Below are 27,117 nucleotides of genomic sequence, written 5' to 3' on the forward strand. Positions count from 1 at the left end.
CCTGTCGGCCTTCCCCCAGGGATCAGTTTAAAAGCTGCTCTGCCACCTTTTTAATGTTATGCGCCAGCAGTCTGGTTCCATTCTGGTTCAAATGGAGCCCGTCCCTCTTGTACAGGCCCCGCTTGTCCCAAAACGTTCCCCAGTGCCTAACGAATCTAAACCCCTCCTCCCTACACCACCGTCTCATCCACGCATTGAGACCCCTGATCTCCGCCTGCCTAGCTGGCCCTGTGCGTGGAACAGGTAGCACTTCAGAGAACGCTACCTTTGAGGTCCTGGCTTTCAGCTTCCTGCCTAAAAGCCTAAATTTGGCCTCCAGGACCTCCCAGCTACACTTGCCCACGTCGTTGGTGCCGACATGCACCACAGCCGCTACCTCTCCCCCAGCACTGTCTACCAGCCTGTCTAGACGAGAAGTGATGTCCGCAACCTTCGCACCAGGCAGGCAAGTCACCATGCGGTCCTCACATCCGTCGCAAACCCCCCTCTCTATGTTTCTAATAATCGAATCCCCCACTACAAGAAGCCCCCGACCCCCCTCCCGCCGAGGAGTATCCCGAGTGCGCTTTGATGTGCGAAACATCATACTTCGTTTCCAAGCTGAATCGTCCTTGGAAACAAAGTAGATTAACTCTGCAAGCCCTGGCCACCATACAGCCCAATGTGCTCTGCACTGGCTGCAGTTTCCAGACCGTCTTCAGGGGCAACTTCAGGGGCATAAAGCATGTTAAATGGTTGTCCTCAATTAGATGTAACACAGAAAAGAAAAACTTCCACTGTTTTCCTCTACTGTGGTTTCAAATTTCCCATTATGTCTGAACCTTGCCAGCCTTGTGAGGCTGACAGCACAATTGCTGGAGTGCTGCTGGGGTGGGCAAGTGCAGGAGGTGGAAGAGGGAGGCAGGAGGGCAGAATGGCACGGGAGGGGCATTTTGGATAAGGCGTAGTGAAACAGGAGGTGGATTGGGCCTGGGAGGGGGGCTGGGATCAACCACAGCAACACATGCTGAATCTTAACCCCCACTTCTGGGCCTTGGAGCCCTTCATGGGCAGCTCAGATTTGTACCAGTGAAATCGCTGGCACAGATCCAAGTAGCCCCATAGGGGTGACTGGGGCTCAAATTGGGGTAAAGGGAAAAATATCCCTTTACCCCAAGTTGCCATCCTGCCTGCACCCAACATGCTGGATACAGCACAGGCCAGTCACCCTGCCTGTTCCAGAGCAGGTTAGGACTGGCCTCCCCATCTCTCAGCCTCAGACTCTTCCATGAGGACAAAACAATGGACCTGTGTCACAAAACTGTTCAGTAAGTATTACTGAGGTAATTCATGAGGCATGTTAAAGACTAAAGGAAAAGGTTAAACAAATACTAAATATTGTTACAATATAAATGCCATCTATGAATACAGTAGGGAGTAATAATTTTGTCTTTATACAAGACTTCCCTAATTTTACTCAGTTTGTTTTTTTTAGATTTATAAGTACATGGCTATCACGTACTTGGGTGAAAAATGGTTCAAAACGTTTACCTTTAGTTTAAATTAGAACAATAAGAACCCCAAAAGTTGTAACCCTACCCATTTAGCCAAGTATCCTATCAAAAGAATCAGTTGTCTATTCCCCTTCAGTCAAACTAGGGTCCATACAGCAGATGTATTAACATTTTAGGGATGAAGAAAAAGGCATGGTTCTGGCTGCTTGGATATACAGTATCCTTCATGAATGTGTCTAGTCCTTCCTTTAATTTCAACAGCACTATGCTAGTTCTGTTTTTGTATATGTGTACCAGTCCAAACGGAGAAAAAATCTGATAGCATCTGTGATCCTTGGAAGATGACAGTTTTCTGCTTCATTAACTAGTCACTTTAAATCACATTTTTTTCCAAGAATGAATGGCAATTTTCTCCTCTTTAACATTATTACTGTGTTTCTGAAATCACTCTACATAAATTAAAGCTTCCCTTTAAGACCAACAGTGAATGTGCTTACAAGCTGGAAAAGCAATCTCTTTTGCAGGGAGTAACCTGCAGGGAATGAAGCAATCCAGATCCAATTAGAAGAATTCTTGTTTACCTGGCTCCAACAATGAGCTGATTCCTGTTGGCATCCAAAGCAAGCTGGGAGAAGTCCCGAACACCTGGATAGGTGAAATTTGACACCCAGGGTTTCAGATCTGCAAAGAAAATGGGGAGAAAAGAAGGAAAATGATACCGTTCAAGAAGCAACAGGTTCTCCAGGACATTCCACTAATGGATTTCATAAGAACATAAGAATAGCCCAGCTGGATCAGGCCATAGGCCCATCTAGTCCAGCTTCCTGTATCTCACAGTGGCCCACCAAATGCCCCAGGGAGCACACAAGACAACAAGAGAACTGCATCCTGGAGCCATTCCTTGCATCTGGCATTCTGAGGTTAATTAATACTCAATATTAATTAAATAATATTCCTATTGAGTATCTGTTAAGAGAAGAATAATTAATTATGTAAAGGGCCTTTTTATGCACCCTGGGCCCAGGAGGTACACAAGCCAGCTTTAAACATAGGGTACATTCAGAAGTTAGTTTCATATAAAAGGAAGGACAATTCTCAAAGAATCCCATGGAAGAAAGTCAATGGATAGCAACAGAGACTTCAGGGCAAAATCTAGACCCCTGGGAAAGGAGAGTGTGCCCTACCATTTCCAGTACAAAAGTAAGAGAGATGGATGAACAGTGACTGTGGCAAGAGGACTTGCCATTGTGCCACAGTGGGATACACGGAGGAGCGGCTGGCCTGTTATCCTTCATCTTCCCTTTAAATTGGCTCTCCAGTAAAACTGGTTGCTCTTCAGTGTCCTACTGCACTGTCTTCTAAAGCCACACTTGCTACAGACTCAAAGCATCTTTCCAATTACTATGCTCATTTTCTGAGCATTTGATCTTGTGAATTAGAAGTGATGCTGTAGTCAAGTATATACAGTGGGCCTTCAGTATCTGGGGGGATCCAGATAATCAAATTCATGGGAAGCCTGCCAGCAAACCAGAAGTGCCTTTCAGTGACCTCTGGGAGGCCTTCTGAGGCGTGGGGAGGCTGCATGCCACCTCCCTGTGCCTCAGAAGGTCTCCTTTGGAAAGGCACTTCCAGCTTGGTGAAAAATGCCTGGCCTCCCCACGTTTCAGAACACCTCCTTAACACAACTGGAAGACACTTCTGGTCACAGCCGGGAGGTCCTCAAGACACAGGCTTGGAACCTGTGTTGAGTCAAATCTGCAGGTACCAAACCTATGAGATACAGATGATGCACTGTATACTTGTGTATGTGTTTGTGCTCAGTTACAGGTGTGACAATTTAAGAGGGATTATGACAAACTGGAGCAGGTTCAGAAGAAGGTGATTAGGATGGTGCCAGAGACCATGTTCAATGAGGACAGGTTGAAAGATTTGTGCATGTTTGGTTTGGTTAAGAGGTGACATGATAAGTGTATATAAATACACTTTATATTGTATTTATTTTAAATAAAGGAGGTCTGGTCTAGAGGGTAGAGCCTCCGTTTGCCTGAAGATAACAGCTGAAGGTCGCCAGTTCGAGGCCACCGGCACCGTGAACGGCGAGACCTTGAAGCAGCTGACAAGTTATGCCGAGTTATTCCACCTGCTCTTTGGCCGCCCTTCAAGTGAGATATGAAGGATTGTCAGCTTGCGTGGGAGGAAACTGGAGGCCAGAATGTGATACCAGATCAAAAAAGGATCCACCTGAAATGTTGTAGTTCTTGAAAGACAGAACCTTCATCAATTATAAAAATATAATCCCTATAGGGATTTAGTATAGCCTGCCTGTGTAAACCGCCTTGAAATAAAGTCTGAGGAGAAATCTGAAGACCATGAATGGCAGTATATAAATACCTGTATTATTATTATTATAAATATACAAGGATTGTCATGTGGAAATAGAACAGATTTGCACTCAGTTGTTCCAGTGGGTAGGACCAGGACAAATGGGTTTAAATTACAGGAAGAGATATTTCAATTAACCATTAGAAAGAACTTCCTAGAGATACAAACAGTTTGACAATGGAACAGTCTCCCTCTGAAGGTGATAGATTCTCCATCATTGGTGGTCTTTACAGAGTCTGGATATGATCATCAATCCCCAGGAGGTTGGAAGCTGGTAAAGCATGATTAACTTGGCAGATCAGAGGCTAAAAGTCAAATAGTGCCAGAAACCTTCCAGCTGCTCAGACCACTGAGCAGCCACTATCACAATTATAACAACAGAGGTCACCTTCAGCCAACTCAAGAAAGCTAGAAGTGTGGTAGTCTCTGAGCTATGCTATCCTGCAGTGCTTGCAATAGTCTATCCTGACATGCAACTCAATCACCACTTGGTCCATCAACCTGGTTCAGAAGCTGCTGGAAGCTCTCGATTCCTGAAACATACCTAGAACACCATTTCTTTTAACTTAGTCTCTCATCCCCAGAACAAGCAAGACTTCCGAACCAGACATTTACCACAATTCACTCAGCTTTCTCCTGTTCTAGATTCCTGTTCCAACAGGCATGCATCTGGCCTTAGACAGCATGAAGAACCAAGCACCAATATCAGTTTCAGAACTGATCCCCAACTTGCAAGACACACATAGGATTGAGCGACTCAGCGTGTGGTTGGTCTGTGGAACACCTTGCCACAGGATGTGGTGATGGCAACTGGCCTGGACGCCTTTAAAAGGAGATTGGACAAGTTTCTGGAGGAAAAATCCATTACGGGGTACAAGCCATGATGTGTGTGCACAACCTCCTGATTTTGGAGGTGGGCTATGTCAGAACGCCAGATGCAAGGAAGGGCACCAGGATGAGGTTTCTTGTTATCTGGTGTGCTCCCTGGGGCATTTGGTGGGCCACTGTGAGATACAGGAAGCTGGACTAGATGGGCCTATGGCCTGATCCAGTGGGGCGGTTCTTATGTTCATCCAAACATCCAAAATTACAAAATGCAAGAGATGGAGAACAGCTCAGCGAGAATGACCAGAAAGCATCCCTCACCTAGTGCAGCAGAATCTGCCGGGAGGGTTAATTATGTGCAAACACAGCGGGAAGTGCAAAATGTCACCAGCGGTCTTCTCTTTGCTAATGAACCTCTGCCGTCTTTAACACAGATTCTTGGCTAGAAGAAATTTGTCTGAACCCAGCCTATGGAAATTACATGCTTCAGGCAGGTGAGCTGGATAATGGATGAACTCCCTGGATGCCTGGGCATTTCTGGTGCTCTGATATTTTACAACAATGAACCCTTTTACGGATGCTGGTCTTATGCTCTAATTTTCTCTTGTCATTTTCTACCCACTTAAATTGTTCTCCTTCCCACCTAACCTATTACAATGTGGCAGCAGAAAAGACAAGGTGTCTGTGTGTGTATGCGTACATTTTTTCCTCCTTCATCCCCCACTGCACTTCTTGGAGGTACACTCTGCTGTCGTCTCTCTTCTTTAAATAGGAAAGTCTGACAAAATTACTGGTAAAGAACTATGTGGAGTAAAATATATATTCACCTCAGATAGCTCAATCCTTCCCATGATCGTTTTAAATGTCAGTCATGCCCAGGAAATAACAGGCAACTGTCCTGATTTCTATTTACAACCACAGGTGGCAGAGCATATAAAGAAAGCCTTTCCGATTATTAAATTAAAGGCTGCAAGACATGCGTCTTCGTAGCAAAACTCTAGCCTTTATAGCCATATAGTTGGAGATGATTAAACACAGCATGGTTCCCCCATCTAAGAAGATCTAACTAGCAGTCATCTAAATTAATGCTGAACACCACCATCAACCCTTCTAGGCTAACCTTCCTGCAAGAGGAAAATGGATAGCGTGAAAAAAGATTCAGCAGAGGAAGGATGCAGGCCTACTTCATTCATGATATTAAATCTCATTACCTAGGTCACAGGTATCCCTGAGGGCACACCACAGCTCTTATTTTAAAGAATAAGCCTCAGAACCATATGAAGGGAAGTGTTCTTCTATGCCTGCTCTATATTGGATGAAGTTTATACATATGGACCCAATGAACTCTAGAATTTGCTTACATTTGACCTTTCTCGGAGAGCTGATTTGGTTTTTTCCTCTCTCTCTCTCTCTCTCTCTCTCTCTCTCTCTCTCTCTCTCTCTCTCTCTCTCTCCAGAGCAGGCACTTTAATTTTGGCTAAAATCCCTTGGAAACCAGGTCATGTTTACATCTGCAAAGTATCTCTGTATAAGCACTATGAAAAACTGAAACTGAGAGGACCCTAGTGGTGCCTCTCTGAAAGCAAAGCTGGAAACCTAGACATGAACAACTAAAAATGGAGCATTAAGTTCTTTGTGCTTTGACTTTCCAACCCATTCTGAAGAAAAAGAACTAGATTTCCCCTTGCCCCACATTGCAAATGTTTTTGTTTTTTAAAATACTATGATAATTTCAAGCAACCTCAACAGCAGTAGGATGATTCAAGACTAACAGGCATTGATATTTGGCTTTTACAAATTGTATAAGCTGCCTTCTACTAGCCTTGAATTTGTATTATACTGTATTTGTGTTTTATTGTTTTTAGATTGTTTTAATGTTTCATGAATAAGGTTGTATAGTAATTTTTTAATGTGTTTTTATGAGTTTGTACTATAAGCCGCCTAGGGTCCACTCTGGGGAAGAAAGGAGGGATAGAAACAAGTGGGAGCAGGGTCGAGGGGAAGGCCAGAGGGGGTAGCAAACCCGGCCTTGCTCAGATGATCCAGGCCCCGAAGGGAACTTTGCTTACCTCAGCCCTGGAGAGAGGAGCCGGTGGCTGGGAGGTGCCCGATCCTAGACTGGCCCGGGCCCCGGAGGTAACATCAGGAGAGGCGAAGTTACAGACCCGAGGACTTGGAGTCAACGACCTCCACTGGAGGCCGGCTGATTGGGGGGCAAGCCCGGAGGTACCTGGGGCCCTCCTGAGGATAGCTAAGCTGACCCCGGACAACAGCACAATGGTCATCGGGAATCCATACTCCTGGCCAACAGGCACCAGCCGGAGAGCTCTGCCCGAAACCCGAAGGGGTCAGGGAGGAACGGGGAACGAGCCTATCGTGCGCCGGTGGCATGAGTCTGTGTAAGGCAAAGGGGCCTGTGCTGTAACAGGCCCCATGAGTGTCAAGAGGTTGATGCAAGTAAACCGTCTGCAAAACAGCTGTGTCTGCCTCCCGTCCTTTTTTCTGCCGACAACCAACTCTCATCGACAGGGTAAGCCCCTTGTGCTCAGTTGCACACCAAGGGGCTCGGTCTCCGCCTGCCATGGACATTACACCCTCCCAAGTCAGTTGCTAATTTGTTTTAAAAAATTCCCCAAAGGTTGCAAACCTACCCACTACTACCCAGGAGGAAGCCCCATTGACTATCACGGTTAAAAGCATATACATTGTAGCCAGTTAAAAGTACAGATCTGTAACACTGCCCCAAATGTAGTCACATACCATGGTAGCATCAAGTCTAATATATTAAAATACACACTGAAATGAATGGGAACCCACCTGAAATTGGCTCGGGACCCACCTAGTGAGTCCTGACCCAAAACTTGAGAAACACTGATTTTAGAAATTGCAAATTTCCTTGTGGGCCAACCAGTAAATACATAGCAAAGGCCACATGACCAAATCTGTGTACAAGACATGGTATGAAAATTTCACCAGGTGCTCCTGGCTAAGCCAGGTGGTCATGTGGGCTTGCCAAACCTCAGGCTGTTTTGCTTTTGACTAGGGCATTGAGGAACAATTTACATGGCGAAACTATATCCCTTGGAAAGCAATGCTGTGAATGCACTATTAGCCTAACCACAAAATGAAAGATGAAGTGGTTGAATGATCAGAGCGATCACATAACCGCTTGGCCACTCACTCAGCTGTAGTGTACATTCATAATTTTTGAGCTCACTTGCAGTGAAGATCTTATTTTCTTCATTAAAATTGGCCACTACTGCAGTTTGTCTTCACTGCCTCACTTCCTTAAGGAGAAAAGCCATTGATTTTTGATCTGAATTTAACAAAGCAAGAATGAGGAAGCGATTGATCCTGCTGCTTTTGGCTTCTGAGGGTTAACTTATTGGACAATGAAGACTGGCAAGTTAGAACAATACATCTAAACCAGGCTGCCATATATGATGAAGGGTAGAATATTATTATTATTATTAATACTTATATATCATATACACATCCTTTCTTCCCAATACTTTTCATAACCGGGGGGAGGGCCAGTTCATTCTAACTGTGCCCCACACAATTTAAAAAACATTGTTTAATTCCAAGAGACTCCTTAACCAGACAGTTCCCTGCTCTTTCGAACCCTAGCATTGCTGGTAAGGGGGGAGAACCTGAGTTACACAGCAGTGCTTGTGGAGAAAGGGCAAGCATCTCTACCATGTGCTAATTCACTAAACCAGTGGTTCTCAAACTAGGGCATCACAATGCCCCAGCCAGAGAGCCCTGGCCTCTGCCCCCTTAAGGGGCGGGCAGGCAGCAACACAATCGCCAGAATCGCATCACTGTCGAGGGGTGCAGGGGCTTGCCTGGACTCACCACAGCCTGCAACAGCCTTCTGGGAGAGTAGAGAGCCCCGCGCCACCCTGAGCAGGGCTCCCTAACATGCAGAGACACTGCAGGTAACAATTGTAACCCACTTCCGGTTTGTGATCGCAAAACCAGAAGTGGGTCGCAATTGAACTTATTGTGGGGCTCAAAGTCCCTGTGAGTTTGAGAACTGCTGCACTAAACCAACATTTCTCAAACTGTGGGTCAGGACTCACCAGGTGGTCATGAGCCAACTTCAAGTGAGTCACCTATCACCTAGCTCAGCAGCCATTGAAAATACAGAGCTGAAAATACAGGGTACAGGGCTGCTGGGCAGGGTGGGGCCATGGTAGGAGAGAGGCATGGTGCTCTGCACTGAACAGATGAGAAGATGGGATGCTAGAAAGGGGGAAGTGCTGTGTGGTTGGAGAAGGATATATGTCTACATTGTACTTTCCAAGCTGGAAAGTTTGAATTCCAAGTTATGCAAAGTAACAGTACAAGCACTCAGTGTAATGGGACCTTTAACTGATCGTGGCTTAGGTTTAAATGGATGATGTCACTTCCAGCCAGGAGATCATTTCCAGTTTAATGTCATCATTTCCAGTGGGTCCCAAGAGATCGTCATTTTAGAAAGTCGGTCCCGGTTCTAACAGGTTAGAGAACCACTGCACTAAACTGATGTTTGGAGATCTGTATAGAAAGGGATAAACAACTCAACTCAAAAATATTTAAGGTACACCACTGCAATCTCATCCTGAAATAAACTGGATGTGATTTCCACAGGGAAAAAGCCTAAGAAAACCCCACATAGGTTTTGCATCTAAATGGGCAGTAATTTCATGGGAAATGCTAATCTCCATGTGAGTTTTTGCATGTTTGTTCTGAGCCTAAGAGAGCACAGAAACACACACACACACACACACACACACACCATTCCCTCCGATTCCTTTCCCTCCTTCAGCCTAATCGAGGGAGTGCGAAATGAGCACAGTACAGACTTTAGCATGGCGTGTGGACAGGAAAGATGTGGAATGCCTCTTACAGCCCATTCCTGAAGCCAGCGGGTCCACCAGGTGCAGCGGCACAAAAAACGGCTACTGCTACATCCAGTGGCACCGGCAAGGCTGCCAGAAGCCTCCTTGGCGGGGGTGGGGGGAAGGGGATGAAAGTCCCCACGAAAAGCTCTGCAATGGAGCTTCTCAAGTCTGTGCTGGCTATTTTGCTGGCGCAGACTTGAAAGACTCCTTCTCAGGTCTTTGGACCTGACACTGAGTTCTGCTGATCGCACCCCTTCATGCCCTGGTTCCTCCCCTGTCCCACCCTCTCCAGCCTGATCAACCCACTCCCCACCTCCCCCCACCCCAAAACTAATTACCTCTGGCTAGCACTGCTAGACATCAGCCGGTCCTCCCTGTGGTACTGAGGCTCAACACCAACTGGTGCTGGTCCAACACCAGCGGCCCCTGCTCTCTGGTGTCGCAGATGTGCCTTATGACACGTTTGCAACACCCAGTGCCGGAACTGGAGTGCATTGGCACTGAGGGAGTTCAGGATTGGGCCTTAGTCTGAACTGTGTGGAGTTTAAAGCCTTCACTAATCAAGGGTTGAGGTTTGAATAGGAGAGAAAAAGAGTGTATCTTGGAGCTGTGAGCCACATGAAGATGACCTGAAATTGTTCCAGACAGGTGGTAAATCCTAGGTGACATTTATTCTGCAAGATAGATGTTAGGATGATGATGTTTATTACTGATAGAGTATTGTCATGGCCCAATCCTATACCCCACCCTGCTGTTATAGTAGTCACAAAGCAGTCTCTGCTGGCATGTATTACAGGACTCCTGGCAGAGGGCAAAGTGGCCTTCTGCACGCTGGCAGACCTACAAAGACCACTGGAGAAGGTAAGTCCATGCCAGGGGTTGGAGGGAGGCTGGGGCTGGGCAGAACAGGGCAGTAATAGGGGCAGGGAGGAAAGCAGATCAGACCCAGGAGGGAGGCGGGATCAGTGGGATAGTGTATTCCAAATCCTGACCCTCTTCCCAGACCTGATCTATCTTCTTAGATCAACTTGGACTGGCACCAGCAATTGAGTTGGCACGAATCTGAGTTGACCAATAGCTGCTGCTGAGGCTTTATCCTGAGGAGAACTCCAACAGCCAAAAATGCCCCACAGCATACAGAGGTAGCTGCTGCTGCATTGCTACATGAGAATTTAGGTAGAATTGGGTTGCCTGTGTATATTGCGCTTTACATAAGTGTAAGTTCCTTCACCCTCCAACCCCCAGGCAGATTTGCCGCAAGACAGTTGAACTCCACTGGTACCTGGCTTGTTCTTGACCCTGAGGTAAAAGGGTCAAGGATGAAAAGGATGAAAATATAACCTCCTACCACTGAACTTGTACATATGGTGGGGGGGTCCCAGAGCTCAGCCAGGATAAGGGGTTCCTGGCCGAGCATCTGGGATCCCCCTACCAGATGTACAAGTTCAGTGGTGGGAAGCTATGTTTCATCCTCCTTCCTCCACATGTCTCCTACCTTCTTCCCTGAGCTTGGTCCAGCCTCAGCCCCAGTCTCAGAGAAGCAGATACTAAGAGGTAGCCTGCCCAGAGACCTCATCATCATCATCGAGTGCTTTATGTAGCCTTCCTGGGCTGTCTCTCATTCCCACCCCTGATCTACTTGGTCCTGACCTGTGGTTAAAGAAGCAATGAACTTCATCCAGTGAGGAGCAGCTGAAGAGGAAGTTTTGACCACCTCCTGTCTGCATGCCAAGGAAGAGCTCAAGGTTCTCTCCCTTGGCCATGGCATCTACCACCAGCCTATCTGATGGTGGCTTGGATCCCTCCCTGGGACCTGGACCATCCTTGCAAGGATTCACCAGAGGCTGACACTGTGCCCTGAAGGTACCAGACAAGAATCTGTGCTTTGGCAGCATGGCGCCAGTTGCTGCTCCCCTCCTGTGATGGGGCACCTGGAGTCCCTGAAAGGGTGGGAGGGTCCGGAAGCAGACAGTAAGCAATAAGACAGGTCCCTGTTCCGAGGAGCTCACAATCTAAACATCAAGAGTGGAAAAGACAACAGGGAGAGGAGAGAGACCAGCATAACAAGAAATGAATGTGAACAGGTGCATTTACTTATAGAAAGACCTTCACAGAAAAGAAATGATCTTAGAGAAGTGAAACATGGCATATCTCCCTTGTCATTTTGGTTCACGCTTCCATTGAAACCTAACAGCCTAAACTAGCTGCATCTTCACTATGCAACACAGTGGAAGCCCATATGAGTATTGTGAATATACAGCATGATCCTAAATATGCTTCTGCAGAAGCAAATAATGAGGCTTACTCCCTACTAAACAGCCTTTAATGCTTGCATTCCGGTGAAAGCAAAGCTAGTCCTCTCTTAGGCGTCCATATGAGATGTCAACACTAGAGGCGTGTCCTCTATGATCGGTTGTCAACAGACACTGTCATCTCTGGCTAGGTGAGGGGGGTACAGCGCTGAAAGGCATAAGGGAAATAAAAAGAACACCTTGAACAACACACTTCAAGAAGTCAAAGGAAAAGCTTCCCTCAGGACACAAATCCAGAAAACCGCCACCACCTCCAGCAGCCCCTTTAATTAGCCTTCAGGCTAAAGATTTATATCAGAGAACATTGTCATAAAATAAAGCTGATTCAACAACAAACACTTAGGTAATAAAGCAAAACATACTATACTGCTGGGCCCCTGCCAGACCCAATGGGCGTAAATAAATCCTTGACTTGCAAATACCCCTACCACCACTGAAGCCGAAGAAATCACAGGACCCTCTTACACCTCCTGGGTATGTGTGAGAGGCAGAGACAGAATTTAGCCTTCATAAAATGAAGGCTGGTGTCAGTTCCTGAACACTCGTGTCCTCTGTTCATTCATGGAACAGTCTGCATAATCCCCCCATGGCTTCCTTTTACATCCAAGTCACATACCAATTTGCCCACTTGCTTCTCAAAAGTGAGACTGCTACTAAGTGCAGGCCACACGAGTTCCAATATCTTTCCGTTCCCTCCCACAGACATCCCAGCCCAGTTGAAAGCAACCGGTTTTCAACATTTCCTTGGGTATTTTCTGACTGTGTTTTGCTCATTATCACACTGCATTATGGATTGTTACGTCTTAAGGTTATGTAGGCTGCACAAACATTCATTCATCTCCATGCCATGCATGAATCATGAATCATAAATCATTCTCTCTCTCTCTCTCTCTCACACACACACACACACACGGCTTTCTGCTGAATTTTATTATTTCAGCATAACATGCTCCTTATGAGGAGCTGGTACGTGTTACAATAAGTAGCCTATGCATGCAGTAGTTAAATAAATCAGGAGCGCGATACTACTGGCTCAAACCCAGGGTCTTCTGAAAAGCCAGCGAGATGTCTCAGTTCAGAACATGCTCTTTAAAAAAATATGCGATTGCTTATACAGATATTCCAAGAAAGGGGTTATTCTTCATCCTTGGCTAGGGCTGTTAGGTGGACTTTCAAAAGCAAACACATCACCCAGTCATGATGAAAATGGCACACTGGGGATCACAGTAACTGTGCAAACAGCTCTGAACAGAAACAACTCTAGGACACTTTTATAAACACTCAATTTATTTTCAGTATCTCCAAGGCAAGGGTAGGCAAATATACTACATTTAAGAGCTACATACCAAAACTGTAGCATGGCCAAGTGCGTGTGCTCACACACAGACCAAGAATGCTGCTGCCATTTCTTCCTCCCCAACACTCCTCACCGGCCTCACCACTTCGGCCTCCTACACCAGAAAACCCTGCTACCATTGCTATTAGCCTGACCATCCTGACACTCCATCCAATCAAGCCAAAACCAGCGTTTTGTCCTTCCTTTGCTCTAGTGAGCCCCATATTTTTTGTTCTGAAAAAAGTGAGAAAAGAAATGGGCATGGGAAAAAGTCAAGTTTACATTTTGCATCCAGTGAAACTGTACATGAACAGAATCTTTCACAACACAATCTTATGCATGTCTACTCAGAAGTTCCAGTCATTTTGATGGGACTTACTCCCAGGTAAGTAGGCTCGTATGCCTAGGTAGTTCACGCCACATTCTAACCCCCTTCCTAGGCCTGATCCACCTTCTTGGATCAACTTGGACTTGTGACAGCTATCAAGCTGGCACAGGTCTGAGTTGACCCACTGCACCTACACTGGTTTACTCCAGGGAAAGGGAACAAATATTCCCTTCCCCGAGGAAGTCTCTGGAGGCCAAAACTCTGCTGCACACTGTGCTGGCACTGCTGCACTGACACGCTGCTATTCTTATATTTACACTGATATTGACACTGACAAAGTATTCTTTTTATAAACTAGATTTTACAGATGTTCGGGAAAGTGATACAAATTTGTTGTGTGTTATACAAGGTGACCCCCCCCAAAACAGAACCCACAAATCTTTAAATAAAACTGTCAATTTCAATTTTTCATCTTTTCATCAACATGACTTTTATGCAAAGTGACCAAGATAACTGAAACTTTGGAGAATATCGTACACAGATTGAAGTTTGAGTCCAGTAAGTTTCTTGAAATTTACTGGACCTTTGTAGGATTTAATAAAATTTTTATGGATTCTGTTTTTTTTGGGTCTGTATTTTCTGTATTTTGAATGAGTCTGAACTCTGAAAACAGAATATGAAACGTATAGTTAATGTATTACTGTTTTGCAATTGAAAAATTACTTTCTAAAATATCCAAAATGTGTGCCCACACCAGAACTGAAACTAATAGCCAGGGATGTGCTGGAGCCACATCCCGGAGTCCTGAGTCACGTCTTGAGTCTCTGCCCCCTTGACTTGAGTAATCCATGACTACGGTTACAACTCATCCAGAGCTGTTTTTCAAGTCATTTTGACTTGAGTACGAATCTTTTCAAGAAACAAGTTAAGTTGTGGAAGCAGCCAAAAAAAAAAAAAAAAAAGCACACTCACAAAACAGAGTCACAAGCACACACAAAAACAAGTGTTGACTCAAGTGTATTCGAGTCTTTTCATTTTTAAGGTAAAACTCTTAAGTCCCATGTCAGTGCTCAAGTTTTTGACACTCGTAGTTCAAGTCTGTATGAATCTTGAAAACCGCATGTTTTCTTGACTCAAGTTCAAGTCATCCAAGATGCAGCCCATCCCTGCTAATAGCCTAGTAATGACAGGAAGAAAAATATACAGTGTATACAATATATACCTATCTGTATATATGCAAACTGTCCTGGAAATATTTATGTAGAAAGACAGTATACAAATTTCTGTATACACAGTATATATGTATATACTCACTCACTCACTCTCACTCCCTCCCTCCCTCCTTTATGTGTACAGCGGGGAATAAGTTTAAGAGGCAAAATACTGTATAAAGGACTTGAACAGCAACATTTGGTGTTGATATTGACATGCTCTTTAAGTGCCTGGAAATACCTTTGAGTTAAATTCCATCTACATGTTCCAGTCCCTACATGCCCTCTCTTTCAGAGTTACTCATTGCCCAGTACTTCATGCAAGTCCTTCCTTAACATTAGCACTCTTTCTTCTCCATTTTTGGATGATTCTCCATTTGGCCTCCTCTGATTATTCCCTCAGTTGGAGGTTGTCCTTATCCTGCCTCAGCTCTTTGAAATGATCTCTTTCACCCCTCAATGAGAAAAAATCGAATCACTTCTCCTCTTCAATTCATACCATAAAATCTTCCTTTTCTCTCTAGCTCCTGAGTGTCTCTTTGTATGCAGAGAATTTTGTGAATGAGGGGCTCTTTTCCCAGATCCTTCTTTTATTCCAGAGGTCTGTTTGGCTCAGCACACTGAATTAATTTTATAAGTTCTCATCAGGGTACGTGCCAAGAGTCCAAAAACATCAAAGATAGGTAGCAAAGGAATACAGTTATGAAAATGATAATGTTGGTTTTTAAATTCTAAAATTCCCTTTTTCTTTCAGAATCTTGCCAAAGTATAATTACGTCCACAAAATGACAGATATATGAGGCATCATTGGTCGCAATTTCCAAATAAATGTTAAATAAACCCCAAGGAAGATGAAAACAGCAGCATCATTTTCTCATTCATTTTCACATTACGTACATTCCACGGGGTTTTCTTCCTGGGCAAGAAATCCATGCCTTTGGGTTTCTTTCAGACAACCTGCAACATTATCAGTGTGTGTCCACTGTGGCTGCTGACTATCAATTTATTGTTTGAGCCAAAGTTTCTGCCCTTCGTATAGTTTCAAGACTGGCAAAAGGACAAGATTAACAGAAAGGAATGTCATCTGATGTAGGTGCAGCGAGGGACAATGTTCTCTTCCCAGATCCCACAAGCATTTCTGTTTTCCTATCATGCATTTACTGAGATAATGGCTCCTATAACACTTTCCTTCCAAGAAACATCCCCAAAGGAGAACACTTGTCTACCGTGTCGAGTGTTATGAAGGTAGTGTTGAAAGGCAGCCCCATGTATAATGCATTGCAGTGGTCTAATCTGAGCGTCAGCACGATGCAGAGAACAGCAACTAGGATATTTGTCCACAGGGCAGCTTCTGTGCGGGATACTGTCAATGCCTCTTTCCCATATTAAGTGGCCACTCACCTGACTGCCAGCCTGAAGTACAAAAGAAGCACCTCTCATGAACCAGGCTAGGAAGTATCACAAAAGTGCTTCTCCCCCCTTTTTTCTTTTTCAGGGCAAAATTATGCAGGTTTACTCAAAAGAAAGTTTTCCTATGTTCAATGGAATGGATTTCCTAATAAGCATGCAAAGGACTGCAATCTTAATCCACAAATGGCTAACATAACTTTTGAGTATAAATCATTTAAATAAATATCCTACCTTTCCTTCCAAATAATTGAGCAAGATGGCATACAGCATGGGTTTCCAAACCCCAGCCTGGGGGCCAGATGCAGCCCTTAGCCAGCTTCAATCCGGCTCGCAGCCACCCTCTTGTCCCCTGAAAGCCTCTGGCCCACTTGGCCAATCATGATTGGAACTGTGCTCTGGTTGCATCTGGAGGGTGTTCTAAGGGCCAGAGAGTTTGAACAAATGAGCCCATTCATTCATTCACTCACTCATCTAAGTTCCATCTCTAATTTATTTTTATAAATTTTATATTTAAATTTTTTCCCCGGACCGCAGCACCATGCCAGATATTCAATGCGGCCCTCTGGCCAAACTGTTTGGAGGCCCCTGGCATACAGTATAGACCAGGGGTCGGCAACCTGCGGCTCTAGAGCCACATGTGGCTCTTTCAGCTGTCTGCTGCGGCTCCTCCGGTGAAAGTGACAAAGGGGGTAACAGGAGGCACTTGTGTTGGAAGGGGAGGCTGCTTCCCTCCACCCCCTGAGCTCATTGCCCTCCTCTCCCTTCCCTTCTTGCTCCGCAGGCTTCAGGTCCCTGTTTCTCCCTTCCCCAACTCTCCAGCAGGACGCCCTCCTCCTCAGCCATTTCGAGCCCTTGCAGCCCGCCTTTCCCTGAGCAGGTCCCCACTCAGTGAAAGGAGAGGCTTTTCCTCCACAGCTGAGGAGACATCCTGTGTGTCTACTCAGTAGTAAGCCCCATTACAGCGGATGAAGCTTACTCCCAGGAAAGGGTGCCTGGGATGGCAGCCTTGGAGCCTGCTCAAGGCCAAGCGCAAGGATGGGTGAGTGGGAGCCCGCGCAGGTCTGTTAGAGAGTAAGCCCCAATGTAGTCCCTGGGCTACTCCCAGGAAGGTGTGGAGGGCTGTAGCCTCAGCCTCCTCCTGTGCAGGTCTACTCACAAGTAAGCCCCGCTGTAGTCAGTGGGGCTTCCTCCCAGGAAAGTGTGGAGAGGACTGCAACCTGAGAGCTCCAACCAACTTGTCTGCTCAGAAGTCCCATTGTAGCCAATGGGGCTTACTCCCAGGATAGTGTGGAGAGGGTTGCAGCCTGAGTGAGGGAGGACAGGCAGGCAGGCAGGCAGGCAGGGCAGAAGCTGGCCTGTGACTCCCCCCCTTCTTCTCTTCCCCATCTCTGGAGTCTGTGTCCTTTTTTTTCCTTCCAGCAGGGTGCCTCTGGAAGGTGGGGGGAGTCCTTTAGTATCCATGTAAAATAAGCAGATGTCATAACCGTCCTGTGTATTGGAATCCTGGAAGATGTGATGAGGAGGTAGCATGTGGTGTCAGCAGTGGCCCCTTTAAGGGTAAGGCCTGGGCATCCAGCAGAGTATGCTGCACAGCTGCAGCCACTTGAAGGCAATAGGGCCCTCAGGGATATAAGGAGCACCTGAGGCAGGAAGGGGGGGGTGTGGGTTGGAGAGGAGACTGTCTGGGCTTATTGACTTGTATACTCTGACTGATTTGACTGACTTACTTTGGACTCTGACCTTGGACTGTGACTTGGCTTATTGACTTTGGACTCTGCCCTGGATACTCTGACTGACTTTGTGACTAATGGACTGCTGGAGACACTGGAGTTTGAAGTGTGGCTGCTGTGCCCAAGACCTGCTGAGGACCCAGGGTCTGCTGTAGTGGTGGGAGGCTGCTGGCAGGAGAGAGGACCTCTGCAGGTTGAACAGGTGAGCTACCCTGGAGGTGGGGTCCAGCAGGAGTGCAGGGCAGAACCAGGGTCATTTGTTGGGGGAAAGAAGGGGAGCTAATTTGCTTAAAGTGGGCATAATTCTCCAGGCAGAGAATGGCCTTGGAATCAGGCAAAACACCATAGAGGACCAGGCATCTGAATCTTGCTTACAAATCACCCCAGCTGTATGTTTCCTACCTCTCTTAAATAAAATCCACAAGACGTTCAATACTTTCAATTAGAACCAATAAAAAAGCACCAACACGCTAAAGAACAGATGAGGGAGGGAAATGAAGTATGTCAGAGGTGTCCCAACACTCCACACTTTGTAAAACTCAAGAGATGTAAAACCTAGGGGGAGGGGTGTAAGAAGGCTTCCCCGCCTTAAGGGCTTCTGCACTCATGTGGGGCAGGCTGCTTTCTCCCAGCCTCAATAACCCACCGACAGTACAGGCACCAAACCAGGGTTCTTTATGAGCAAAGCCCCTCCAGCATGAAATGCACGCACACACCCTCTCAAAGTAGCAAGTTTATTCAAAGCAAGTTACAGATTGCTTAGGGACCCACACTCATCCTGGCTAAGCCAGGACAAGGGGATGGTAAGGCACCTAGGTACAACATACGTACAGCAAGTAAGGAAAATAGTAAAACTATCTCATTCTACTCTACTTGAGAGCTAACCTAACTAGAAAACACAGTTACCTCGGCAGATGGATGCTCATTCCCACAGCACTTTTGTGGCAGATGCCAGGCTCAGGAGCCAAGATGGATTTGCGCATAGTTACAGGAAATCTTCTAGGGCCCACAAGGGGTGCTGGGCCATTCACACAATAGGAAAAGTGCTGAGTCACTTCACCCCAAATTGTCAACCAATCACATTTCCTGTCATATCCGCCTCATTCCACAATCACCAGGTTGATTCTTCACACCTGTGTTACATTCCTGTCCACCCTTATCTATCTTCAAGGTCTCTACTGGCACCTCAGCCTCTCAGTATTTGAAAGCAATTTCCCCTTTGTTTATGGCTCTGCCTGCCTGACCAGTTGGTCTCTGCAATTCATCCCAACAGCCCTTTGTTCTTAAATGGGCCATTTTGCAGAAATGCAAAATGCATTCATCAAAGCTGGCTTTGAAGTTACCAGGCCAGAGTTCTCTTTTGTTAGCTGTTAGGTCAATCTCTTCCATTAGCCATCAACCTGTACCACAGGACTATGCACTCTTATTAATAAATTCTACCCCACTAATATGATCTAGTCCCATTACCCAATTCTACCCTGACAAGGGGGTTTTATGCAGATGTAGACCAACCTCTGAAATATGTGTGTCAGTTTTAACATAACCACAGTTGCTTAGATAAAAGAAACAGAAAATAGCTACACCCCCAAATCCAGAAGTTTTCTCAGTCCAGTGTTTACTTGAAACTCACAGTCTCCTTCCACGACAGAGACTAGGAAGTAGAGAAACAGGACAGACTTTAAATTGATAAAGCAGGAGCTAAATTTAAGGTGGTAGTGTTGTTGCTGTTATTAAGAATATTTATATATTGCATTTCAACAAAAGTTCACAAAGTGCCTACATTACGCCAAAAGTCAACTGAAGTCAATCTAGGTGTTTGATCTAGAGTTGGAGGTAGTTTGATCTAGAGCTGCCTCACCCAGTCAGATGCTGACCCAAGTGTGCAGATAAACCTCCTAAACTCTTCATTCTATCAACTACCTTCTGCTAAGAAACTTCCAGCATGCCCTTTTCCTTTTCCCTCTCATCTAGCCTGATGAAGAGTTCTGTGGCAATCAACAGCTCACTTTTTGATCCTTTCTGACTTGTGGGTTGGAATCATAAGATTCATCCTACTTTGGATGGTGGATTTTTTTTCTAATGGACCAACACAATCACCTACAATTTCCTAAGTAGATTTTCTGTCAAGCTGTCAAAAAACAATGCAGGCTAAAAGGAAATTCCAAGAGAGAATTCAATTAACAAATTCTAAACAAAATTAACATGCTCTGTGAAAAGCTGACAATCTACAAGTTAATTATTGCAGGATTCAGTAATGGACACATAGGAATGCCCACAGCACTTCTAAATAGTTAAGTACTTTGCAGAGACAGAAAAAGATAAAAGTGACTGATTAGCCTGCAGATAGGGGAAAAAAAGTAGCTTTACCTCACACTCCTCACAGTTTCTAAAGCACACGGCATTCATATAAATTTCTTACATTTGCTTTAACACAGAAATTACCACAAACTAATGCCCATAGCACAATGTTGCTATTACATCCTAACAATATATTTGTGTTATGTTAACACCAGGAAGCCCTCACTAATTCTGGAGAAAATGCATTAAGCAGAAAAAGTGAATGGTTCTACTGTAACAACTCCAAGGTAGCAAAACTATGGGGTAATGGAAAGAGAAGTCTTCCTTTGTCCAGCTCCCTCAGCATCACCCAGAGAGCACTTGGGAAAAATAAATACTCTTTCACTTTATGCAGTAGAGCCCACAATTATCAAAGAGGAGAACTCCCAGAGATGGGAAGGTTTACGCACTGCAAATGCGAAAGAAACGAGAGAGTCTTCTTTTCTGCATTGCCTCAATTGCTCACCTGCTCTTTTGAGTGGTACTAAGAGAAAGGATGGTCAAGGACCCACGGCTAAGAGAGCTCTCCTAGCTGGGACAATGACTCTCCAGCTGTTGCCCACATTCAGTGCGCCACAGAGGAACTCTGGTCAAATTACAAACTTGCAAGAAAAAAAGCCAGGCATATATAAGACTCCCAGATGTGGATGGACTGGATAGGTGATTCTCATCCTCTGTAAGAACTTTCTGGTGCCTCACTCTACACACCCACCCAGTTTTGACTGGCTTTGGTCCTTGCAAAATATTGCTCTACATCTTACAGATCATTTGACAGAAGGCCAGGTCATTTACTCATCCCCTCCAAATAACAACACTCCTTATACATCCACACCTGAATTCGCCTGTGTTAGGTGTGGAGTCCTTATGAGTCCCAGAGTGCTGGGGCTCAGCATGAAGGAGTGTGACTGAGCCCCAGCTCACCCAGACAAGCATCTCTAAACCAGGCAGAAATGAAGCTAAGCCATACAGACAGGGTGCTGTTTAACCAGTTGCTCAATGCAGTGCTTAATCCTTTACTACTTTCACACATTTCCAGAAATTGCCACACCATTTGCAGTACTGGTGTGATGTGAAATCAGTAACTTAGCATGGCAAGTGACTGCACAAAACTGGACATGTGAAGCAGCTTCCATGTGGTCTGGATGCAAAGCAGGAGTAGTTGATGCACAGCTTATAAACTGGGTCTAAGTCCCAATCACAAGCTCCTGATTTTTGTACAAAAGAAAGGAACCCTGCACCACTCTTTCCTCATGGATGAACATTTGCTCTGGAATTAGAGCATGAAAATAAAGAATGCCAGAAGTATTCATCCAGATCACAGGCACAAGTTAACTGTGATTGTTGGGTTCTTAACAGAAACCGATATTCCAACAAAAGCCCTGCGGCTGTACAAACTGCTTCTACTTCATTTAAACATCTTATACAGTCTCTTGTTGTGCTCAATGCAGTTTACAAACCATTTAAAAACATGCAGAATTTGAACATTAACACAAAGAAAACATAGCATCTGTTAAAATATTCAATTGAAGATGGTGGAACACCCTTTTTTTTAAAGCAGCATCAAATGCCTTCTGGAAGCACGCAGAGTTACATGCTTCTGGGCTGCCACTGCAGACAACAGGGGGGACCCCACGCATAGCCGCAGCAAAGAGAAGCCCTTGTGGAGGAGCGCAGCAGCAAAGAGGAGTGAAGTGGGTAGATCAGGGCAGAACACGCAGAGGGCCAGGGATGTGTTAGAGGCAGAAGGGGCGGCACCTGGCACAGGTGACATGCACTGGATGCTATCTCCTTCGGAGCAAACCAACACACCCCTTTGTCTCCTCAAAAGTTGGCACAGATCCAAGGAGATCCAATGTCAGTCAAGTGGCTTACAGAGGAATAAGGAAAAATGTTTTCCCTTTTCCCTCCCAAGCCCTCTGATCAGATCTCCCAATCGGACCCTAGTCATACTCTGTCACACAGTTCTAAATCCCAGGGCTTCTCAATTCACTCCCAATAAAGCATACCTTGCTTTTTTAAAATTGCCTGATTATTCTGACAGTATTCTCCAAAGTAAATTAGCAAAACCTTTAAGCTTGCACAATAAGATACTGGCCATAACCTCCTTTCTTATGGAACCAGGAACCAAGGAGGTTATGGCCAGTATCTTATTGTGCAGGTTTAAAGGTTTTGCTAATTTACTTTAATCCATGTAAGTGTAAGTAACTGAATAAGGAAGAAGGAAAGAGAGAAGGTTGCTGACATTTGTGAAATGCAGCAGCAAAAACACTTCACTTCCCCCTAGGAAAGACTCAGATATATAAAGGCATGTCCAAAAAGGTCAGCAAGGTCTGCAAGCCTTCTCCTTCTCCAAATGTCACAGGTAGCTTCACTTATTTGTCCTCAGAGGAGAGAGCCTAATTGCAGACATACTCCCAGATAGCAAAGGGAATGCAAAATCAACACTTCACTATTTCAAAAATAATTACAACTGGAAATTGGGAAGAGGATTTGAGGACACTATGCATCACTGGAATAGCGAACACATGAATTATAATGAAAGCTCAAGCAACAACTTAGTACGGATACGAAAGTCATGTGAATCTAAAGGTCACAGTTTGAACTAGCACACATATTCCAAGCCACCGGAAAAGGGAAAAGAATTGCCTCCCTGGAACAACTCAAATTGACCTGCAGAACCTTCCACAACCTGATCAAGTGATGATATCCGACTACATATGTACAGTCCGTTCTCTTTATATGTGAATTTGCTATCTGTGAATTCACTTATCTGTGAGGGACAGAACTGCTACCTACCTCTTGTTACCTGCTATTCTGTTCTCATTATGTTCTCATTATTAACTAATACTGATCTCGTGCCATATCAGACGGGCATTAGTATTGGCCCGTGGAGAATTGTCAGACACATTTGTGTCCACTTCTGGACTTGCCCTACTATCTTGGGTGTCATCTCGGGGACTCTAACTCTGGGGACTCCGATGAAGCAGGGCAGAGAAGACAGAGGCAGAGATGAGAGGTCTCTGGAAGGCTACCTGAGAGCTGCTCTGGCAAGCCCAGGGAAGGAGCCAAAAGACAGGTGGAGGAGGAGGACAGGTGAAGCGACCCATCCCCACTGCTGAACTCTTGTTGCTGGGCCAGCAACCTTCAATGAGTCAAGAGATAGCCAGCATGGATAAATCACCATCACCACAACCTTCAATGCATCAAGGGATAGCCAACACAGAGGAGGAAATATAAGATGTTGTAGATGAGCCCTCACTATCATCCATCCCATATACTGCAAGCTAAGATTCAGGTTCATAGAGTGTATGATGAGAAGAGTCCCCCGGCAACCTAACCCCATTTTCCCCATAGGCTCAATGATTCAATATCTGTTAATTTGGTATCCAGTAGGTTTTCCAGGCACCTAATCCCAGCCTAGCAGATAACGAGAACTGACTGTATTCTATCAGCTTGCTCTGCAAGTAAAACACCTAGTATACAACACTGATCGGTACACTGAGAAGGCTGGCTGTCTCCAATTTACTTTCCTTTCTGGAAGAAAGGTCCAGGTTGTGAAGAAAAAATGAAATGCAAGAAGGCAATGTTTGATTAAAAACAAAATCAAGGAAAAGGATCTTCAATGCTCCCAAATAATCTACTAATTCCCTACAATCACTGGTTCAGACTAGGACCTAAGTTAGCCGTGATCTCACCTCTGCCATGAATTCTCATTAGATGGCCCTTGGGAAGCCACTCCTCACAGCCTGAGCTCCCTGCTGCAATATGAGGAAAATAATACTTATTTACCTGACAGGTTTGATGGAAAGATTCCATCAAGAATACATGTCAAACATTGTACACTCTCAGTAAGCACTATATAAATGTTATTATTTATCACTGTATCCTCTATTTTATTTAAAAGACTTTTCCTGGAGCTCACAGTGATGTACAATATAACAACAAAATAATAAAAGACATAAAAGAATAAAATAAAAACAATAAAACAATACAGGAGTGTGTTACAAAACAGGACAGAGTAAAACTATATAATCAGTACCTGTTGATTACAAAATGGGTCCCTAGAAGCATCCGCCCTTCACAAAGGCCAAGGAAAATAGATGTGCTGTTAAACCTCGCCTAAAATCTATATGAAGAGTGGACTGTACTCAGATCTTCTACAAGTTGATTCCACAGATCGAAAAGGTCTTACACTAGGAGTATCAAACATAAGGCCCACAAGCCAGACATGGTCCCTGAAAGCTCTTTATCCAGCATGATAAATGGACTCTCCCATATCTTGAAAATATGGTCAGAATTTGCACACTTTCTCTTCTGTCATTTGAAGCTAATGAGTTTCTATGTGAGAACAAAGTGCTTATTTCGGGACATCATCTTCTTAATGACATCACTTCTTGCTCAATGATGTCACTTCTGGCCCTCAGCAGGCACCATGAATGCTATTTGGCCCACTAGATTAAATGAGTTTTACACCCCTATCTTACACTTTGCTGCCATCCCCTATATCTCCATGTTGCGCCTTCCTCCATTCCTTGCCAAAAAATTTTAACCACAGGATTGATGGCAGAACTTGCAAAATCTACAACTTATGCCTAGCAGCACAAACCTATGCTATCTCCTAATCATAAGTAGCATAGACTTCTCACAAAAAAGGGCACCTTACCTTTGACACCTCCATCTATCACAACTTTTAAAGGTCTTTAACCAAATCAGGACCAAGGATAAAGTAACGATATGATAGCTGGGGGAAATACAGGTCACCTTTTCTAACGGAAAGAGTGCTTATGCCTCGACTTCGGTGCGCTGCAAAGTCTGCATGGATACAATGTTCATTTGGCATCAGTTGAGGTTATGCAGCACAGTGCAATATTAGAGGGAAGGAAGGATGATGCTCATGGGATAGCAATGAGGGGCAGATCAGATCAAGAGCACAGCAACTGGGGGCAATAACAGAGCTCTGCCAGTATGAGTCACTGACACACCCATCCAGTCCACCACTATGACAGAAATTGGAATTGCTAGGAATCTGCTTGGTTTACCAGACACCATGGTGGAAGCTATATTCATACATTCAGGTCATTATGCTTACATAGTACAGATACTGAGTAAACAAAGATCCCTTTACATACACTGCTTGAAGAGACAGGGATCCATCTAGTCCAGTGGTCTTCAACCATGGGGTCATGACCCCAGTGGGGTTGCAACACCTTGTTTGTGGGGTTGTGGGGGTTTGCAGCAACTGACATGAACAGAAATGTATCATGGGCGACAGGAGTAGAGAGGCCTTTGCAAGATTTTCCAAGTAATCCTGTTGGTGGCAGTGTGCAGTGGAGGTGGGGCCTGGCCTCCTTACTAGTAGCACTGATGTTTGTAAGATATCTCCCCTCTCCCCTTTCCCTCTGTCGCTTTCTGAGTTTAAAAATGGTTTTGGAACTGTTAGCTCTAAGGTCTGTAAGGAGTTCATCTCCCCTCTCCCTTCCTTTCACTCCTTTGCTGCATTCTGAGTTTAAAAGAGCTTTTGGAACGTAAAGGGTGCTGGGGGTTGGCAGTGACGGGGATAGGACAGGGGTGGGCAGGTGGGATTAAGAGTGGGGTCATTCATTCATTGGAGCTGTGGCACAAAAAAGGCTGAAGAACACTGATTTAGCCCATTATTTACTTCTGGCCATAGCCTGTACTACATACTACTGAGAGAGGTGTCTAGTTAAATGACCATCATTCTACCGAAGAACCATGGGTGCCAACTTTTCAAAGCAGAAAGTTGATTAGAATTTGGAGAAAATCCATTTAATTTTTTTTTTAAAAGAGCAGGTTTGGCACACTTACATCTGGAATAAACATGCAGTATGCAGCACAGACCAAGAACCCCTCATTAGATAGAATGAATTGTGTGAGAAACAGCAGAAGAGTTTCAATGAAAGTGACCTAAGCCGCTGCTTCTCAGGACAGAAGCACTAAAAGAAAAGGCCTCCCACCTTCGAAAGTAATTGTAGGGTGCTCTCTTCTTGAACACTGCTGCTCATCGTCTGGGTAATCAAGAATATTCTGCGATGCAGAGAGGTGAAAGGTGAGAAGGAAAAGGCTTGGCAATGACAGTGGAACAGCCTTTAATCTTGAAACCACCATGATTGAAGACGTGCTGCAGATTTAGCATCCAAGGTGGGCCCCCGGAGGATACCTGAAATACAAAGAAATACATTAGGAGAAACAACTTTCACATTTCTAGCAGATCTATGGGAAATTGAATAAGTGAAATTGCCTGCTTCACAGCCAACTCACATGATCAGTTACAGCAGGCAACAAAGTTCAAAACACAAGGAATGAAACTGTGAAACCATTACAGAGCTGACAGAATTGGGTCCTCTTTCTTTTCCTTTTTTGCAAAATAAGGGTACATTTCTTGGACTTCGTCTGTCATCTGTAATACTATTACCAGAATATTCTATTTGTCTGGCTCTCAAAAGCAATCGTTTGTTCGGGGGGGGGGGAACAGTATATTTCCCATGCTGCCATTCACTGCTTTTGTGCTAGCTGTATAATACAGGTAACATGGAATGTTCATAAAGACACAAGAGCAGCCCTGCTGGATCAGATCACAGGTTCATCCAAGTTCAGCATTCTCTTTCCCAAAGTGGCCAACCATAATTTTCTAGGATGCTCAAAGACAGTAGGTAAAAAGCCTTCTCATTGCTTACTTCCCAGCAACTGGCATTCAGAAGCATGCTGCCCCCTGAACTTGGGGGTACCATACAACCATTATGACTAGCAACCATGGACAGTCTTGTACTCCGTGAATTTGCTTAATCCCATTACTTTCTATGGCAATAGCTCAAGTTCCCAAGATCAGATACTATTTGTAACAAA

At 44.9% G+C, this 27,117-nt stretch overlaps 1 protein-coding gene across 9 annotated transcripts in view; it reads right to left on the bottom strand.

Moving 5' to 3' along the window:
• The window catches only part of SEMA5B (semaphorin 5B), a 443,759-nt gene that overhangs the window by 177,256 nt on the left and 239,386 nt on the right, over window positions 1-27,117 (bottom strand). For all 9 annotated transcript variants that reach the window (XM_066611786.1, XM_066611789.1, XM_066611780.1 and 6 more), the window contains 2 exons: window positions 26,229-26,431; window positions 2,075-2,174 (listed from right to left, as the gene is read on the bottom strand). In XM_066611786.1, the coding sequence (XP_066467883.1) occupies window positions 2,075-2,174; window positions 26,229-26,379 (251 nt within the window). In that variant the 5' untranslated portion in view covers window positions 26,380-26,431. The remainder of the gene's footprint in view (window positions 1-2,074; window positions 2,175-26,228; window positions 26,432-27,117) is intronic.

The sequence above is a fragment of the Tiliqua scincoides genome, chromosome 1 (genome assembly GCF_035046505.1).
Source record: "Tiliqua scincoides isolate rTilSci1 chromosome 1, rTilSci1.hap2, whole genome shotgun sequence".
Classification (NCBI taxonomy): domain Eukaryota; kingdom Metazoa; phylum Chordata; class Lepidosauria; order Squamata; family Scincidae; genus Tiliqua; species Tiliqua scincoides.